At 33.3% G+C, this 20,724-nt stretch overlaps 1 protein-coding gene across 15 annotated transcripts in view; it reads left to right on the forward strand.

Annotated features, from left to right (window-relative positions):
* The window catches only part of RTKN2 (rhotekin 2), a 162,720-nt gene that overhangs the window by 56,106 nt on the left and 85,890 nt on the right, over positions 1–20,724 (forward strand). For 3 of the 15 annotated variants that reach the window (XM_006209106.4, XM_072971445.1, XM_072971449.1), the window contains exons 10-12: positions 3,328–3,493; positions 7,586–7,693; positions 8,926–13,480. In XM_006209106.4, coding sequence (XP_006209168.1) covers positions 3,328–3,493; positions 7,586–7,693; positions 8,926–9,458 — 807 coding nt within the window. In that variant the 3' untranslated portion in view covers positions 9,459–13,480. Of the gene's footprint in view, positions 1–3,327; positions 3,494–7,585; positions 7,694–8,925; positions 13,481–20,250; positions 20,607–20,724 lie in introns of those variants that run through there. The other 12 variants (XM_072971444.1, XM_072971447.1, XM_072971439.1 and 9 more) reach the window with 11 other exon arrangements.

Raw genomic sequence — 20,724 nt, forward strand, 5'->3', positions numbered from 1 at the left:
AAGATAGTCCAGGATGACCCTATATATTTCCTGACCAAGGCTGGGAATGAACCTCTCTAAAGAGCTCTGATACCTTTTAGTAGGAAATAGTATTTAGAAACTGTGATCTGGGTACATAGTAGAGCCTTTTAAGGTCATATAATCAAAAGTAAGGTAAAAAACAATTCGTAAATCTAGTCCTGATCTAGTCATTTTCCATTGCCACAGCAATGGAGAGATTCTAAGTACAATTTTAATGCACAATAATAAAAAACTTAAAAGAAACGTTCATTTGACTTCAGAGTTATATTTCATTACAAAATTGACTCTCAGATGATATTTTTTTTTTTACTTCACTTGGCCTTCTCTGGGTAACCACCATCTCATGCAGTGGAAGATTTTGGAGTTCAAAATGTGCTGATTGACAAAAGTAGAGCCAGCCAAGGATGAAAATTTCACAGTGAATAATCTCAACTCTATCTACAAATCAATAAAAATTAACTGTAAAGCCTCCCAAATCAACTAAAAGGTTTGGGATTAGCAGAAGCAAAACAGGAAACTGACCTTGGTGAAAATGCTGATCTCAGTACATGTTTCCTCACCTATAAATTAAACAGTGGATTAGGGGTTATCTCTAGGATCTGAGTCTATCACTGTAAAACTTTTTGTCATTATCTGAGTTGTTCTTTTGTTATCTCATTCATTTATTCATCAGATATTTTTCAAACAGTTAGTGGGTACCAGGCAACCATTTTAGGTGGTGGAAATAGTTGGGGCAAAAGTACTCATTTCTTGCTTTCGTACCTTGCTAAGGGGAGACACTTACCTCATCTGTACATTGTATAATAGTCCTAAAATTCACCTTGTGTTTTCTAATCCCTTCCTTGTTTGGGAAGTGAAGTCCTAAGTACTGTTATAGATACTTTGCTCATAGTGAAAAGCAGCTTGCATGAACTTTTTGACATTATCAGAAACTTTGTTTAATCATTTTTTTCTTTGACATGCAGCTTTTTGGTTGAAAAAAATTCCCATTAGTTAAATTATTTTGGATGATATAATGTAGAAGTTAATTCAAATAATCTATTCTGTGTTTTATTTGCACCTTTTAAAAACCTCTCATATTGTAAAAGTTTAGCAGTATTTATGGTTACCAGAGTTAATGGAGTGTACAGTGTTTATATATTATTGTATTATATTCTCTTAGAAGGATATAAATGGTCTAGTTTGTCAGAAAAAAACTTATTTAAAAGTTGAATACGTTTTTATCTTATAAACAAAAGGTAGACAGAAATTTGTATTAGAGTAGATTTGAGTGGAGGGAATCAAATTTCAGAAACAAAAATATTTCATATTTTATTGTTTGAGTCTTTAAACTCAGCCCCCTCACTGAGCCAGCCTTCAATTAGTCTGAGAGAAGCATATCAAAGATTATTCTAAGAGCTTAAGTCATTCTCTGCTAGTGATAATAAGCTGCATATTTAAAGAGGTTGATTACATACATTATCAGGCTCCAAAGATGCCATTTAGGGCAGCATTTTTCTATATTGTATGAATAATTACATTAAAAGATTAATTCACAAAGTTTATTACTAAGACATAGAAATGTAAAAAGACCGTATTATGGTAAAATTACAATGTTGACCATAAATATTAACAATCCTCTGAAGACACTCACATTCCTACTTCTTAAAAAATGACAGGTAAAACTGTCTCTAAGTTACCAATCCGTATATTGGAAGATTCTTGAAAGTTTCAAAGTTGTGTTGCTACTTTATTCAGTTTACGTTTTTTTGGTCAGGTGATAATTGAACAAGAGTTCCTTCTTTCAGAAAAGAACTTCTTATATAGTCTAGATGGTGTTCATCTGCCCATAGTTACCTATTTTTCAGAGAATGATCGCTTTTCTTCTAAATTCTTTGGTACTTCTATAATGTCCACATAGATATTAAATTTGTATGTCGGTTTTGGCATGTGACTCTACATACAGCCTCTCTTCACTTTATACTCAGTGATGTGAAAAATTTCTTCCCACTCTTAATCAGCTTTTGTAACTGCCAGCCAAATATTCTTCTGCACACATTTCAGTAGGCTTAACCATATTCCTTTAGAACTGCTCTACCCTGTACAGTAGCTGCTAGTTACCAGTGGCTGTCAAGCACTTAAAATGTCGCTGGTCCAAGTTGAGATATGCTGTAAGTATAAAATACAGACTTGGTTTTGGAGCCCTAGTATGAAAAAGGATTTAAAATGTCTCAAAAAATGTTTATCAATTTGTGTGTTAAAATAATATTTTGAATATGTTAGGTTACATAAAATATATTATTTTAAAATAATATATTATTACATAATTATTTTTACCAGTTTCATTCTACCTTTTTAAATGTGGTTATTAGAAAATCTTAAATGACTTGTGTGGCTCACATTTTATTTCTAATGAACAGTGTGCTCTAGATTAATGTAATATCAGTCATTATCCAGACAGCCACAACCCTATTTTTGCTTAATGGATAGGTCTATTCCAGACTTTTCCCCATGACTCACTGGAAACTACACGTAGGTGCAGCTTGTCACATGGGATGACAGTACCTGTGTGTTGCTTGGGAATAGTCTCTTCTACACAGAGACACAAGAAGGATCACGGCAATGGCGTATCTAGTACCACTCAGAAAAAAGATTTAGACTATCAACATGTATGAAGCCATTGCCTTTGTTGTAAAGTGTTGCATTCATTATTTTGAAAAATAATTTTTACTGTTTTGGAGGTTGTATTACTTTATGAATCTTTCACTGTGAGCTTTGTAAATGAATGCTCCATATGCAATACATGTAAATGAGGAAAGCCTAATTGCTGCAGTGAACACTAAGTTACTGTTTTACTGCTTTAACTGATAACTGTATATTACACATGAATATTAGAATAAGAAACATACTTTACTGATTCTTTTATTTTATTACTGTTAGAAATGTACTTAACATAACTCACATTACAGTTATGACACGCTATACTTTTTTATTGCAAATTTTAAGATGTATATAAAAGACAGCAAACTCCTACTTAAACTGATCAAAACAGAGGTCGTTTTAATGTCATGTAATTTTAACATAAGTGCTATGTTAGTAGCATACTTTGAAACATTACTCTATTTTTAATATAAAGCATTTTTTTAAAAAACCTAAGTTTGAGGTTGAATATTGAAAATTCTCTAAATTACATATTTTAAATTTCAAACAACCAGCAATAAGATTATAATTGCATCTGGCATAAATATGGTAGCTAAGCAACAAAATACTTGTTTGATCGTTACAGAAATATTCTCTTGTAAAACACCAGTTATTCTTAATTTTTAGGAAACCAGAATTCGGGCAATGGATAAGGATAAAAAGAAAACAATCCATAATTTCTCTGTCATCAACCCTGTTGCTGGACAGGCTATAACTCATATTTTTGCAGCTGAAAACAGAGAAGATCTTCAGAAGTGGATGGAAGCCTTCTGGCAGCATTTCTTTGATCTTAGTAAGTTGACGTTTGGATTTTCTAGTAGGTTATTCATGTAGCATGAAAGGATGCACATAGCAATCTAAATATTAAGATTATAATTGTATAGTTTGTATCAAGAATTTTTCATACTCTTGAGTAAAGTGATAGTGTATTATCGATACATCAGTGCTTTTTTCTCTCAACCTTTCCCCAGTGCCTGACTGACTATAGTATAGTACACCTTTGAATTCCTAGTATCCTTACCTGTCATTTTTAAGTTCTTCAGGTCCCTAAAACAACTAGACCACATATTCTCAAAATATTAGTTTGAACTACTTAAAGCAGTATGTTTGATCAAAAGGATAATAAGCTATATGAGGAGTAAAACACTTCTCAGGATAGTGATGATCCTAAAGTTTTGAAATGTTCAAAAGGAGATTCATTTTTATGTGTAACCTTCTATTAACTCCAGATTCATTATATCATTTTGGACATCATCCAAAGACTTTTTTTTTAACTGCACATATAGTTTTTCAGTTTCAATAATACAGTTCAATGGCATGGATTATAAAAGCAATGTGATATGATGTAATAGAGTTCTAGTATGTAAAATATGTGAGGTTCTAATATTATCAATTTAAGGAGGAATTTTATCATCAGGAAAATATTGAAGTTGTATATTGAAAATATAGACTATTGATAGTGACTATTTCTAAGCAAACTAAGCCTACTGTTAAATTCAGCCAGCATTTTATGTCTTTAGAATACTTTTCTGTAGAATTATTAAGTAGAGCCATTTCCAAACAATACAGAGTTATTTCTGCAAATCCTGGAATAATCCTAGAGATACTTTAGTGCTTCTTATGAGCTGTTTTCAAGAACTCTATAAAATAGTTAATATCTGCAGTCCTCAGATTAATTTTTATAAGCCTACTCTGATCCATGGCTTGGTCAATTATTACATTTATTGTTGGGAAGGGGCAAAAAAGGAAACTAAATTTATTGATTATCTTACACATACCATATGGCTTCATTTATTTTTCATAACAACCCAGTGAGGTAGAAATTATTTCCCTCTGCTATAAAGATGAGAAAATTGAGGCCTGAAGAGGTTTCTGGTTTACTGCAGGGAACCAGAGGACTCCCTCAATGACATAGATTCTTTATGACTTGTTTTCCTTCAGTATTATCCTTAGGCATTCAATAGATGTTTAAATATTTCTTAAATATTGTTAAATATCAGGCACTCAGTAGATGTTTAAATATTTGTTCCATGCTTATCAGCATACACTACATTTCTTTATTTTAAAATTTCAGCTGATTTTAGGTATGTAACTTAAAAGACAATAACTTCCTTTCATTTGCTGATGACAGCTAAAATTTCAACTGCTTTCCTGAATGCTCTGACTTAAGAGTCTGTCTTACAAAAGACTATGTTACTTTTAGAAATGATTCGGACATTTTATAATTCTTACATAGAGAAAAACAGGAAGGAGGGGGGAAAAATCCCAAAATATTATAGTATGGGTATCACCTACTGCTAGGTGATCTGTGTTTTCAGTTCCCAAAACATGTAAAATAATTTAGCCCGCTAAAATAGGGAGCTGGAAGGATAAGAATCTCATGACATTTTTGTACTGTCAAAGCAATAAGAAAATGATGACAACTAGGTTCTCAGTTCTGGCTACTCTAGTATTTAATGCTTTGGGGATAAAAATCTGCCAATTGATTCTTTTTAAGGTGTAAATTATATTACATCTGCTCTGTAGAATTCATTGTGTAAGACATGAAGCAAAGTTGAAAACTGTTTATACTACCCTAAAGATTGGCTTGTACTTTAGAATTTTTACCTTCCTAGTGATAAGTGTAGTCTCTTACTTAGGTGAAATATGATGTGTAGAACAAAGTAGAGGATAGATATCCAGGACAGAATAAAGTAAGAGTAATTTATAATTTAATATTTAGAGCAAATTTCGATTATTTGTCTTGGCTTAAGAGTAGAAAGTCATGAGGGTGAGGTAATTAGAAATCATGAGAAAACACTAATGGAGCTAGGTATTTTAGCCTCTGGAAGAAGAGCCTGAGGAGTGGAAGTTGGGAGGCAAGGGCGAGGTAATAGCTAATTTTTAATATTTGAGAGCTAACAAACATGTAAAAGGAAAAACTTGTTTTGGATGATCAAAAAAGGGTAGAGCTAGGAGTGGTGGGTCAAAGATAATTTTTTTTCAAATGTTTAATATAAACATTGAGTTAAATAATCAGCTTAGCATAACAGATCATTTTGACTTGGGAATGTTATAACAGTAAATATGGTGAGAAGCCTTCAATATATGGGTACTATGTAAACAAAATATATCCATTCAATATTTTGTATTGGGCCTTTGTTTTTATGTTAGCATATTGGCATCGTGCATACCTATACATACTAATTTATTTACTGGTAAAATCAGTATTTTAATTGTAACATCTTGACCTGTGAACTTACCACATTTATACCTCTGACTTCTGTAACACATGGGATAATGTTTCCAGTTTTCAACAGTATTAGTATTCTGCTATCAGTTTAACATTGAAAAGCTTTCATCTACCAATACAGAGAAAATACTGCACTATATAACTTGTCTAAGATTTGACAGAGAAATGTTTGCTAGTTTAAAGTGTTTCATTATTTTTCCATTAGATAAGGCCTTTTTTTTCCTGCCCCCTAGAAGGAAAGGCTGGCTTTTATATATTTATCTAAAAAAAGGAAGTAGAGGGGAGGAATAAGTTATCAGATATCAGATCCTACCAGATTAAAATTCTACATAGCAAACTTTGAAGCCTCAAACTGAAGATTTTATTCCCTTTATGAATTGCTATGTGGGTTATTTTGAAATTTTTACCGTATTCTATACTTAGCATTGTAATAAAACATGCTAAAAGGTTTTTTATGTTTCTTAACTGTTTAAGGTGATGGGAATTAAAATTTATGCATATATTACCATATTAATATGACAATAAATTAGACTTAAAGCCACAAAAATGAATAGATAATTTGAATAAATATGAAATGTCTTTAACTTTTAAGTCATGAAAAGTAAGTTGGGTATTGAATATGGAGATTGAGAATATAATAAAAGAAAGAGAAATATATATCATAAAGCTGTATAAAAGGGCATATTTGTGTATTACATTTACTTTTCTACTGATGTAAGATAGAATATAAGAATGGTGAACCTCAGCAACTTACTTTTGTAATGAATATATGGACACGTAGTTTCTAGCACAGTTGTTACCCAGCATGCAGGTCCACAGTAAAGGCAGAAAGGTTAAATTTTTTTTTATTCACTCTGGAGAAATAAATCTGAGAATTTTATTTTGAGATGAACATAGTAAAACTTAACTACAAGAAAAATTAATGTCCACATTTTTAAATTTTAACTTGATAAATGAAACAACTTATCCAGCAGTATTTTTCTTGTTATTCTGAGTGCCTGATGGCTTTATCTAAAGTGTCCTTCCTAAAATAAATTAGATCCAGTTAGAATTTTGAGTGATCTTCTTTATAGTGATAGGCTTTTTAAGTATCTTTACTAAAATGAAAATACAGCATTTTTCTAGTTGTCTGATTTTTGAAAGGGCATGATAATCATCTTGAAGAGCTAATTGTTAAATAGGCAATTCTTACTTCTTAATTAAAATTTTCAAAGTTAAAATGATTTTTGAGAACTACTTTTTTTTTTCCTACTTCCTTCTAGGTACCTTTATTTCAGTAATTTTTACCTTTCAACTGTCTTAAGTGCTGGATGTTTTTATTTAATATTCAAAATAAGAAAACTTACACAAACTTTTGCTGTGAACAGAAATTTTGGTTATTGACCACTCAGTGAAGTAGTACTCAATTGTAGTAATAGTAGTATTTAGTAGCCTACAGATCTTAGCTAGTGTCTGTTCATAGGAATTTATTTTTAAAGTAGGGTACTTTCATGCCTCGACGTGAACTTTGAAATCATGGGTAGTACTAGGCTTCTTTAAGGCAATGCTTTTTAAATTCACTGTTATTTTTTAAAGCAAAAGTTGTGTTGAAAATTAAATATACATCTTCACATGTATGTTTTAAACTAGCCTGCCTTTTTCTGTCTTTTTTAGGCCAGTGGAAGCATTGTTGTGAAGAACTTATGAAAATTGAGATTATGTCACCACGGAAACCACCTTTGTTCTTGACAAAAGAGGCGACCTCAGTCTACCATGATATGAGTAAGTGGGGTTTGTCTTTTCTAAGCTGCAGGGTAACAAAAACAACATTGTCCTTACTCAAGCAGCTTATTCTATTGACATTAAAATGCTAAAATTTTCAGAGCACAGTCAAAATGAATGAAAAAAGACTATGATTATAGACTAAGGAACTCATGTTTAATAGATGAATTAATACAAAATTAATGAATACACATTTTTCATAGTTTGAATGCTTAAGATCAAACAAAAATGTTAAGGCTTCAAAATGAGTAAGGGTACACTGAAAATAAATATTAGCTGAGTAGCTGATGAAAATTCTGAAAATGTAAACTTGTAAATTCTAAAATATAATTATGTTCAGTAATTTTTTCTGTATTTTATTAAATTTGTTTTAAAATAATGTTGATAAATATTAATAAATGGAAACTTCCACGTCAGGCCCCAAAATTGGTTAAGTTTAATACTCTGGAAAATTTTAAATTTCTGGACTCATTTATATTCCATTTCCCACACTTTGAAGGGTGTTTGTTTATCTTTGTGGGATTGCCTTGGTGAACAGTTTTGGGAACAAGCACAAGGCAATGCTAAATTCTAGTGTATTTTACCAACAATGTCCCTGCACTTACACATATTTTAAAATGTTCTATTGAAAATTATACATTTGAGTTTACACATTTGAAAATACCATGTAATAGACCTTATTCTCTGTTTATTTTCCGAAGGAGAATTTTATCCAGCATTCTTATCACCAGAGGGGCATCAGGGCCTCGTTCTGTCCCCCAGGGTTTTTTGTTTTGGGGTTTTTCCCGTTACGGAGACTTTGCTGGTCTTCTGGAAAGAATACTAATCCCAGTTTACAGTTCAGGGTTTTATAAGAGGGAATCCACCCTTAACTAGAAGTTAGAATAGATTTTAAATCCAAGAAAAGTTGTTTAATAAATAATCTGTAGAATGAGAAAAAAAATTCTGATGTAGCTCCACTCCTTTGAAAGCTGGAGTTTTGCACATTTATTTAGGGATATACTTGGGCATATAAACGTGTATGTGTGCAGTGTGTAGTGTGTTGTCTCCTTATTTTCTTGGTTTTATTGGAATGGCTATTTTTTACAAGCAAACACTTGTATAAAAAAAATTAGCTTTTCCTAGTCAGTTTTTGATGACCATTATAGGTAACATTATTTAATAACTTACTTGGGTAAAGTGTATACTGCTTTTGAATTTTTTCCATATATCTTTTCTTAAAATTATTACAGGCATTGATTCACCTATAAAATTTAAAAGTTTAACTGATTTAATACAACAAAAAATTGAAGAGACGAATGGAGAATTCCTTATTGGTCAGCATAAAGAATCCTCACCACCTCCTTGGGCCACATTCTTCGATGGTAATCATCAAGTTGTCCAGAAAAAGGTATTATCTCCTGGAAGCAAGCAGTTACATGATGGGAAAGGGAAAAAGAGACGGGCTCCCCTTCCTCCTTCTGATAAAGCTCCATTCACCTTAAAAACACAGAACAACACTGATCAATTGATTAAGGACAACTGGGAAAAAACAGGTATATCTCAGACCTCTCCTTTGGATACCAGATTATCAACCTTAATGCATCACTTACAGAAACCAATGGCTGCTCCTCGAAAACATCTTCCTGCCAGGAAAAATAGTTTAACTGATGGTGAACATGCAGACACTAAAACTAATTTTGAAGCCAAGCCAGTGCCAGCTCCAAGGCAGAAATCTATCAAAGACATTTTGGACCCTAGATCATGGTTGCAGGCACAAGTATAGAAAACCCATAATGTATAAAACATTTAACAAAATCTGTAGCTATGAAGCTTAATTCAGAAGCACTCTAGATGTAGTAACATGTAATTATGTAGGCAAATATGATAGTGATTTACATCAATAACTAATAAGCTGTTAGGTGTGAAAAATGTTTTATAATGAAATGGATTTCTCTTTTACTTCTGACTCTCAGAGTATAAGTGATTTCTCCAGCAGAGTGCAAGAGGCAGTTTCTAGACAATATCCCAATTGTTGGAAGGGTTAATTTATTCCTAAATTAGTACCAGGCAGTGAACAAGCACTAGGCAGAAGAAAGCATTAAAATTTCTTTGGGGAAAGACTGTCTAGTAATTTAAAATGTGTTAAATAAGAGCCATATTCTCATTGTGAGAATTTTAATACTAATGGAATGTTTCAAAAGTTTTATTCAAACCACAAATTATAGAATCCACCCAAGAAAATGTCTTCTTAGCATTCTGGAATTCTCATCTAATGGTCCGCTGGCTCTCATCTATTGTTTAACTCACTAGTTAACTCAGTGACCTTTCAAATTCCTGGGATAAATTTTGGAATATCAAATTCCTTGTTTTTAAAGGGAATGTGTAATGTGCTATTCAAAGTTGTTTCCTTGATGAGCCCTGAAATCCTGTTGACATTAACTCTTGTAAGTAAAGCATAATATTTCTTAGTTTAGGGAACAGATAGATGAAGTGTTCCTTACTTCCACTTTTCTATGCATGGTACTAATTTCCATTGTGACATTGGCATTTGGGGAAGTGAGTAGCTGATTAACACCTTAAAATTAATTTAATACTTATTTAAAAAGCAGATGGCTGATTCAAAAATATATCAGAAAAGTTGGCCATTATGATAATTTTCAGAATTAATCCTTCTAAAAATTTTAATTAAATTTCCTTTTCTGGTAAGGGTTCATGTCTGCTATTGATATTCGCCATTAAAAATCATATTCTTACAATAATGACATTGGAATCATTTCCATAGGAGGTAATTTCCATAGCAACTAATCATAGTGACCCAAACAGAATAATGAAATCAAATGAGGATTAAATAGCAAGAGGATGAATACTTTGAAGGAACAAAAAATCCATTTTTAAAATAATTACGCTTCTTACAAACAAGAACTGGATAGCTTTAAAAATCTAATCAGAATTTCCAGATAAAATAAAACAATTTCCATAAGGTGTCAGCAACAGCACTAAAAATCTCAAATCACACCGAACCCTAAATGTCATTGCAAGAAATAAAAATACAAGAATTAAATTACCACCCTGTGTATAATCTCTAGAGATCTTTTTAAAGCTCATAAGAACACTATTTAGATCAGAACTGCATTATTACAAAGTAAAATGAACACTTGACAAAAAATAACATTAATTTAAATGGAGCCTTTCATTATTTTTAGATAGCAGAGTCTTTATTCACTTATGTAGAATGATGTAACTGCCAGGTTACTTTTGTGTTTGCCTAGGACTCCTAGTAAGAATTGGGACTCAAGGGAGTAATGATACAAAAGGTCTCTTGTGACTGGCGACACCAGGATAGACATAGCATTTGATGAGGAGGAAATCCTATGTGCTTGCCTGATAGAATTTAGAGACAATCAAGTATATGAAAACCTAAAAAGGTAGGATTAATTTGTTTTTTCTAACTAGAAAGCTCTCGTAAATCTCTTTTGTGATTGCCAGTTCAGTAAATGATGTATTAAAAACCTAAAGGATATTATTGTTTGAATTGTTTATTTTTTAAACCTTCCTGCTGTTTTTGACAGCATTTTTGACTGTCACTGTCACTCAGTTATTGAGCTAGAAGATGCTGCAGGCAAAATTGTTTCTGAAAACTGGCATCTAAGCATTCTTTATTTTTTTTAAGTTGAATCCTTCCTTATAACAAACCAGTGTTAAAACTTCCTAATTATGCTCTTGTCATTTCTCCTCATGCATATTATATCAAAAAGGATTTAAGTTGTACAGAAAAGAGAATTTGTTCTTAGAGAAATTACTTAGCAGTTGGGCACTTTGACACAGGCTGAAGCCCTTCTTCCTAGAACCATTTAGGTGAAGCCTGAAGAAGAATCACCCCCGCCCCAAATTATTCAGGCTGTTTGTAGGGGCCCATCTTACTGTCTGTTACAAAGCCTTTGAAATCGGGCTCAAGTCTTCAGCTGTAGTTCCTTTGACTTTGTGCTCATTAAATGTTAGTTCGCTTTCCTCCAAAAGGTATAATACAAAGTTGAGCCTCCCTTCATCCCTCCTTTCCTTCCTTACACAGTAAAAAAAAAAAAAAAAAAAATCTGAAAATACAACACTTTGTCAAGGAGTTGGTCAAAAGAAGAATTTGTTCTCTCATTTCCTAAACCGGAAGTTTATGACAGAGAAAACTATGCCATGTAATAAAAGACATTTCAACTTTTTATGAGCTGGCTTTTCACATTCCTTGTTTGTCCTTTTAATTTGTTTCTTGATATATGAAGACTATAAACTTGAAAAAAAAGAGTTAGCTGTCAGATCTTGATGATAATATTATAATTGGGGAAACATAATAGAATACTATTTATGACATTATAATTCTGACAATCTGATAATAATAGCTTAGAAAATTACTTTTGAAACTCTGGGATATAAATTACTTACAACAGCATTAAGATAATATTTTAATTGCTACAAAGTAGTGAGCTCTTTATTTAAACCTCTTGCAAGGACAAAGAAGGCATTTTATTATAAACGTACACCTCCTAAGGTAAAACAGTCAAAACGTCAGGCGTGCCAATTCTTGGTTAGTTTCATTAAATCCTTCCTCCCTGTCTGCAGTGCCCCCTGACTTCTTTTAAATGGATGTACATGTATGTGGAAAACTAAATCTATTTTTTATAAATGCCTTATCTTTACCCTTTAGGATCCTACTAAATGTAATTTACCTGAGTACTGTTTATTAAAATGGAGGCTGCCTTGATTTAAAGACAGTTCATGTAAGATAGGCTAAGCAGTCAAGTATTTCTTTAGGCTTATGTTCAGCACCTCAGCCACCTACTGAGAAGTTAATTAATTCAGTCCAAAATGAAATTACAGGGCAGTTCGGTGCAATTTATGTTAAATGCTATTTGAATGTAATCACTTCGTACCATGAGTGAAGAGCATCCATACTCGATAGAATACTGCACCATGAACAAGGGAAGTGCTTTGGCAGGAAAAATTTCTGTCCTGTTGTCAGAATTTATCAAAACTCATTGTCTTTTTAAAGAGTGAATTGAACAGTAATTAAACTTCAGTTGATGACCATTTGTATTCTTATAGTTGTCTTCAGTGTTCTATTGGTTTTAAACTATAATGAAGATAATAGAGTTGACTTTTTGTATTTACATTTCAAAGACATGACTATTTTTAAATGTTTACTTGTCTCTAACTGCTTCATTGCTAATAATAGTTATAATGAAAATGGTTTATTCTGGATCACATACTCTTAGTTAATACTAGAAAAGGTGTTACCTTTGAATTTTTAAAAGACAAGATTTTATTTGAAAATATGTATGGTAGGGTATATTATTTTCTGCGACATACTTGTATAATTGGAATTGTTTGTCATTTTTATTTTTTAATTAAATGTGGGTCAAGCTTCTGGATTAAAAAGATATATATTTTTTAAGTACTAGATATTGGTAAGGAAGCCAAGGTCGTGTGATTGAAACTTCTAAATGTGAAAAGAACTGATATATGAAACTATTTTCTAGTTTTTTTTTTTTTTTTAGGTACCCACTCTGGGCTAGACTGATAGAAGTAAACAGTGTTGTGAAGTCAAGTTAAACAGAGAAAGACATACCCAATAGCTGGTGCTAATCATTGCAAGACTAATAGTCAATAGCTTGGCATAACTAGTATTTATTAAAATGTTTGTAGATAATCCTTTTACAATGTAATCTTTTAAAAATCCATGAATGTAACTTTAGGTTTTTAAATTTTTTATTTAAAACAATTAAAAAATTTTTTTATTGAAGTATAGTTAATTTACAATGTTGTGTTAGCTTCTGGTATACAACAAAGTGATTCAATTATATAAATATATACACACACACACACATCCTTTTTTTTATACGGAGGAAACTTGTTTTAATCTATTTTTATATATAGTGGCTAAAATTTGCAAATCTCAAATTCCCAAATTTATCCCTTCCCACCCGCTTTCCCCGGTAACCATAAAATTGTTTACTATGTTTGTGAGTCTGTTTCTGTTTTGTTTAATGAGTTTGTTCTGTTGTTTGATGAGTTCATAGTGTCTTTTTTTTTTTTTTTTTAAGATTCCACATATGAGTGATATAATAAGATATTTTCTGGCTTACTCCACTTAGAATGGTGATCTCTAGGTCCATCCATGTTGCTGCAAATTACATTATTTTATTCTGTTTTATGGCTGAGTAATATTCCATTGTATAAATACACCACAACTTCTTTATCCAGCCATCTGTTCATGGACATTTAGGTTGCTTCCATGTCTTGGCTATTGTGTATAGTGCTGCTGTGAACGTTGGGGTGAATGAATCTTTTCAAACTAGCATTCCCTCTAGATATATACCCAGAAGTGGGATTGCTGGCTCATATGGTGAGTCTACTTTTAGTTTTTTAAGGAATCTCCATACTGTTTTCCATAATGGCTGCACCAAACTACATTCCCACCAGCAGTGTAGGAGGGTTCCCTTTTCTCCACAGCCTCTCCAGCATTTATTGTTCATGGACTTTTGAATGATGGCCATTCTGATTGGTGTGAAGTATATATACTTCATTGTAGTTTTGATTTGCATTTCTCTGATAATGAGCAATGTTGAGCATTTTTTCATGTGCCTATTGGCCATTTGTATGTCTTCACTGCAGAATTACTTGTTTAGGTCCCCTGCCTATTTTTGAATTGGGTTTTTTGTTATTGTATGAGCTGTTGGGTTGTTTGGTTTTTTGTTATTAAGTTGCATGAGCTGTTTATAAATATATATATTCTGAAATTTAAGCCTTTATCAGTTACATCATTTGCAAATATTTTCTCCCATTCTGGAGATTGTCTTTTTGTTTTGTTTATGGTTTCCTTTGCTGTGCAAAAGCTTATAAGTTTAATTAGATCCCATTTGTTTATTTTTGCTCTTATTTCTATTGCCTGGGTAGGCTGCCCTAGGAGAACATTGCTAAGATTTATGTTACAGGATGGTTTACTTATGTTTTCTTCTAGATTTATCATGTCTCGTCTTATATTTAAGTCTCTAAGCATAGATTGTGTGTGTGTATGGAGTAAGGGAGTGTTCTAACTTCATTGATTTACATGCAGCTCTCCAGTTTTCCTAGCACCACTTGCTGAAAAGACTGTCTTTTCTCCATTGTGTATTCTTGCCTCCTTTGTCAAAGATTAATTGACCGTAGGTCTGTGGGTTTATTTCTGAGTTCTCTGTTGTGTTCCATTGATCCATATATCTGTTTTTATGCCAGTACCATGCTGTTTTGATTACTGTAGCTCTGTAGTATTGTCTGAAGTCTGGGAGGGTTATTCCTCCAGCTTCGTTCTTTTTCTTCAATGTTGCTTTGGCAATTCTGGGTCTTTTGTGATTCCATATAAATTTTAAGATTACATAATTCTTTTTCATATTCTTTTCCATTATGGCTTATTACAGGATATTGAATATAGTTCCCTGTGCTGTACAGTAGAACTTTGTTGTTTATCTATTTTATATGTAGTAGTTTGTATCTGCTAATCCCAAACTCCTAATTTATCCCTTCCCCACTCCCTTTCCCCTTTGTTAACCACAAGTTTGTTATGTAACCTGAATTTTTAGGTTAGTGATGCATAATTACCCCAGAGCTTAAGTTACTCTGATAATAAATTAGGGATCTAGGATACACAGTTGCTGCTAGCCACAAGGAGACTCCTTATTTTAATGCATCTTCCTCAATACTTAATTTATTCTCATAGAGCACCTCAGGGAAGAGAGAGAGAAATGAACAATCCTGACTCAGTTATATCATTTCAACATTTTATTTCTACATCTGTAGTGTGATCTGAAATATTTAACTTTTCTTTTTATTTAAAAAAATTTTTTGTATATATGTATATTTTTATTGTAGTATAGTCAGTTTATAATGTGTTAATTTCTGGTGTGAAACATAATGTTTCAGTCATACATGTACATACATATATTCATTCTCATATTCTTTTTTTGCCATAGGTTACTATAAGATATTGAATATAGTTCCCTGTGCTAGACAGTATGAACTTGTTTTTAATATTTCTTTTTAGAAGAAAGTTATCTTTCTCTAAGGAGAGAGGCCTACTAATTAATGGTCTCAGATAAACAAAGTACCTTAAGGTTCAGATAACATAAATTCAACTATTATAAAAATATTAACATTTTTATTTATCTGAAGGTAGGAAAAAATACCAATCCTGGCATGTTTGATAATTAGAAAGTTAGGTGAAATCATTTCAAATCTTTCTACAATTCTGTTTTAAATTGGAGCAGTTTGCTTTTAGAGATACAGTAATCTCTTCATGTAACCACTAAAGGAGAGAGATACTGAAAAGATCTTATGTATACACAGTTATGCTGTATTATAAACATGTTTCAAGATATCAAAATAGATCATTTTGTTAAAAATGGTTACTTCTCTGAGTATCCATTTTTATCAAGATATATTTTATTTTTGTTTACTCAAAAGAAATGTTTTTGTGAATGTATACATTTTTGTTGAATTTAGCCGATTTAGAAACATTTTCAACTTAACTAGTTGTAGCAATTTTAGTTTTATCTTAAAGGATAGGAAAAGTGTGAAGAAGAGTTATCCATCTATTCACCTTAAGGAGTAAAGCATATGTTTTATATGTATTACATATAAAACTATAAATACATGCATACATCTACATACATACATGTACCCTATTAAGTCTTCAATCCAGTTATTTTCAGTTAGTTTTGAAAGATTCTTTTAAAATGTGCTGCCAGTTCTAGCAGAGTGAAAGTCCAAACCTCTTTCCACAGTCTACAGGAAGTAGGACAGCCCAGCTCTGACTGCCACACCCCACTGGGCGCTTTCCTCTCATGGCACACGTCTCTCGGACATTGCCTTAGCAATCTGTGCTGTTTCTGCTTGCTTATCATCTTCTTATGCTGTCTTTTCTTTGCCCAGAATGTCTTTCTTCCTCCTCTTCTTCATGCATTTTCCCCTCAACTTTCAGTCAGCAAATTTTATTCATTCTTCAAAATGGTAGCACCTCTAAATTCACCAAGGTTTCATACCCTTCTCAACCTCTGCATGTAGGTAGAGTTACACTCCTCCTTTGTGCTTTATATATATCTCTGTTTAAAGCTCAAGTCCTTGTTCATATTTTCATATGAATTTGTTTCTCCTGCGTAACAAATTAGTATTGATTTAAAACAACACTTGTTCATTATCTCACGGTTCTTTAGATTGAAAGTCTGGAGGGTCCTCCAATGGGTTCTCTATTAGGAATCCCACAAGGCTGATATCAACGTGTCAGTCAGGCTGGGCTCAAATCTAGAGGCTCTGGGAAAAATCCACTCCTAGTCTTATTCAGTAGAATTCAGTTCCTTTTGCTTATTGATTGGCCAAGGGTCACTCTCCTAGAGACTGGTCTTCAGTCCTTATATGTGGCCCCCTCAGTCTTCAAAGCCACCAACAGTTCATTAAATCTGACACATCCTTGAGGAGGACTTGAATGTGTCTGGCTTTTCCATCCACTATCAGCTGGAGAAGACTACTTTTTAAGGGCTCATGTGGTTAGATGTAGCCCACCAGGATGATCTCCCCTTTGATTAATTCAAGGTCCACCGATTAGTAACCTTAATTACATCTGGAAAAATTCCCTTTTGAGTATAATGTAACACAGTTGTAGGCACAATACCATATTCATAGGACTAGAAGTCTTGGGACCAATTTTAGAATTCTGCCTATCACATATTCGACAGATTTTTCAAGGGCAGGGAACATACCTTATTTGACATTTTAACCCTGTCATAGTATAATAATAATGAGGGAGGATTATGAGATATTTATCATGTGTAAGGTATTGTGCTAAGTACCTGTATTAAGTCATTTAATCCTTGCAACAGCCCTCCTAGTAACCCCACTAAACAAATGTAATGTAGAAGACTTGCTCTGGGTCACACTGCATGGTAGTTAAGAGTATGAATTCTGGAATTAGACCTGGATTAAATTCTAATTTCTGCCGTAACCTAGCTGTGTGATGGGCCTTTTTTTTTTTTTAACCTCATCTAAGTTTGGGATTTTTTTTTTTAATCTTCAAGATAGAAATAGTACTTACCTCATAGGATAGTTGTGATTATTAAGTAAGATAAAACAAGTAACGCATAGCCCAGGACCTGGCGTATAAGCTCTTCCATTATTTCTACAACCTGGCATGTAGCATGTAACAAATGCAGAAAGAGAAGAATGAGAAGATATAGCTGATACATTTATTTGTCTATACATACATGTACGTATATATATTCTTAAATTATAACCCCTGCCCCATTTTTGCTTGACGTGAACACATTGGGCTTACAGTGCACAAGAATTTAAGAGATATCTAAAAATACGTCCATACACTTATAGTTCCTATATTAGAACCCTATGTTAGGCACTATTGGGGTTTATAAGATTAAAAAGAATACTTATTCATGAGAATTTCACATTTTAGTTGGTGGGATTGATCTAATGTTAGAAAATATTGATGTGGATTACTGCTTAAACTTGCCTCCTTGATTTATGCTATCTAACATAAATATATCTGTATACAGACATTTAAAGCAATCCCTACCTAGCATCAGTGAACCTAAAAAATTAGTTGAAAAGATTAAATAGTATGTAAAACAACAGTTGGCAATATAAAAAGAGTGGTTAGTGTAACACAGTTAAGCATCTAATGTAAGTTCTCAGAGAAATCCATGAGGGAGGTGAGAACTTTTACATAGCAGTGTCTCAAGTGCAAAGGCCTTGTATCATTTACTCCAAAGTGATGAGTTAAGCAGTGCAAAATTATATACTAGAAATATCTTGGAATGATGTGAGAACATGCCATAATAGGAAGATTTTTCAAATCTAGGAGAAATAAGTAAAATCGAAGTTAATGTATTCAACAGGTTCCTGGAGGGGTTTAATTTTACACCATTTAAATTTAAGGGAGATTAGTTGTCATGGAAATTTGTGGAAAGGAATGAGTTGTATAGGGCAGTTATCCTATTGTTAAGGTAAGACTCAACAAGCATGTTGGCATGGCTTTCGTGAAAGTGGCAGTGGGGAAAAGCTAGGGTATATTGGACCGCATGCAGGACATCAAATGTCAGTTCAAGAAAATAAGACAAGTTAAACTGAGTAGGAATAGTTGACATCAGGACTAGAATTGGCAGTTAGTGGAAAAGGCTCTCAGCTTATGAATTGGGAGAATTTGATTCTCGTCCCTGGTTTACAGTTAACTAGCCATCTTGCCTTGGGCAAGCTATTATTCACCTGTTAGGCTTCATTGTCAGTAAAGCCACTGAAATGCCTGTTAATGTTTGTCTCAAGTTGATCTAGAGAGTCCTAGGTTCCTGAGTTGATGCCCGTAGAGACTGCAACCAGTGGGGGTGATGCCAAGTGAGTGAGCCTCTAGTTCTTCCTGTCCTAGGATGATCTGTTCCATGTTTAAACCCCATGAGTCAGTATTATAACAATCACCATTTTGCAGATGAGCAATTAGAGGCACAGAACAAGTAAGTAACTTGCCCAAGGTATCATAGTGAATGAGACAGGATTTGAATGTAAGTGTTCAGCCTCATTTTACTGTCAACTTCTAATAAATGTGAAATAGCAAAAAAAAAAAAAAAATTGAGAGCAAGTTTTGCCAGACTAGCCTCCAAACTCTTTTTCGCTAGTAATATGATCACTTGCTAAATCTCTTTGTGTTAGAGCCCCCAATGAAAATCCATTTCATTCACAATTAGATCCAGCCTGTACTATTCTGGGCATCATGCCTGGCCCTGGGAGGCATTTGGGAGGGAAGATTTGGGTGTATATAAACCTGACTGTACTACCAAGCTGTGGAAAGCATTATAAGAGAAATATGAAGGGGAGGAAAAGATAAATTTCATCCAAGAACATCTGGGAGAATGGGAAGAAGTGGTATTTGAGCCAGGCTTGAAGTATGAGTTGGTTTTCTTCAATTACATTTCTTTTCAGTAAAAAGCAACAGACGATAACTTTAAAAAAAAAAATGGTGGGGGAATTTATTGAAAGGGTATTAGAATCATCCAGAGGAGTAAAGGAAGTCTAAGAAATGTTGGACAGGACACGTCAGGGTCCTCAGCAACATAAAGATTGAAAGAATAAAGTTTTGTTTTTCTCCTAGTTTGTTAGAATAGTCTTAGAGTAGTGACTATATAAACATATTAAAACTTTTTAGTATTGGAGTGAAAAGTGAATTACAGAACTTAAAATCTACAACTGCAGTTCTAAACCACGAGTGATTTGTGTTCACCATGGGATATTTGGCAGTGTCTGGAGACATTTTTGATTGTCATAAACGTGGGTTTAGAGTGCTGCTTGAATCTGGTGGGAAGAGACCAGGGATGCTGCTCAATGTACATATAAAGTCTAGTAGGACTGGCCTCTGCAGATCTGGGAAAGGATATTCTGCGCAGGGGAAGAGAATTGAACAGTGGGGCAGGAGCATTATGGTGGTTTAAAATATGCCCACAAAATCTTTGATATTTGTCTTCAAAGTTAGAGCCTAATTCTCCTCCCCTTGAATATAGGCTGAGAGATGCACTTCTGATTAAGAGAGTGTGGTAGAAGTGATGCTGTGTGACTTGTGAGGCTAGGATACAGAGAATGACTTACCCCTGATCACACTCTCTTGGATCACTCACTCTGAGGGAAGCCAGCAAACTCCACTCCAACAGTCCTGGAAGAGATCCATGTGGAGAGGAACTGAGACTTCCCTGCAGCAACCAGGACAGAGTTTTGAGTGAGCCTCAGAAGCAGACCCAAACCCAGGCACGATGGCAGCCTCCTGAGAGATTCCAAGCCTAAACCACCCAGCCAAGCACCTCCTAAATTTTTGACCCACAAAAACTGATTATAAGGTAATAAATGTTTATTGTTTTAACCAGTAGTTTTCGGGGTATTTGCTTCCATAGGAGTAGATATTTTTTAAAAGCATAAAAATATAGGATATGCCAAGGGTTTGAAATGGTTTGTGTATGGCAAGGAATTGGTGAGAAATAAGG

The sequence above is a fragment of the Vicugna pacos genome, chromosome 11 (genome assembly GCF_048564905.1).
Source record: "Vicugna pacos chromosome 11, VicPac4, whole genome shotgun sequence".
Taxonomy (NCBI): domain Eukaryota; kingdom Metazoa; phylum Chordata; class Mammalia; order Artiodactyla; family Camelidae; genus Vicugna; species Vicugna pacos.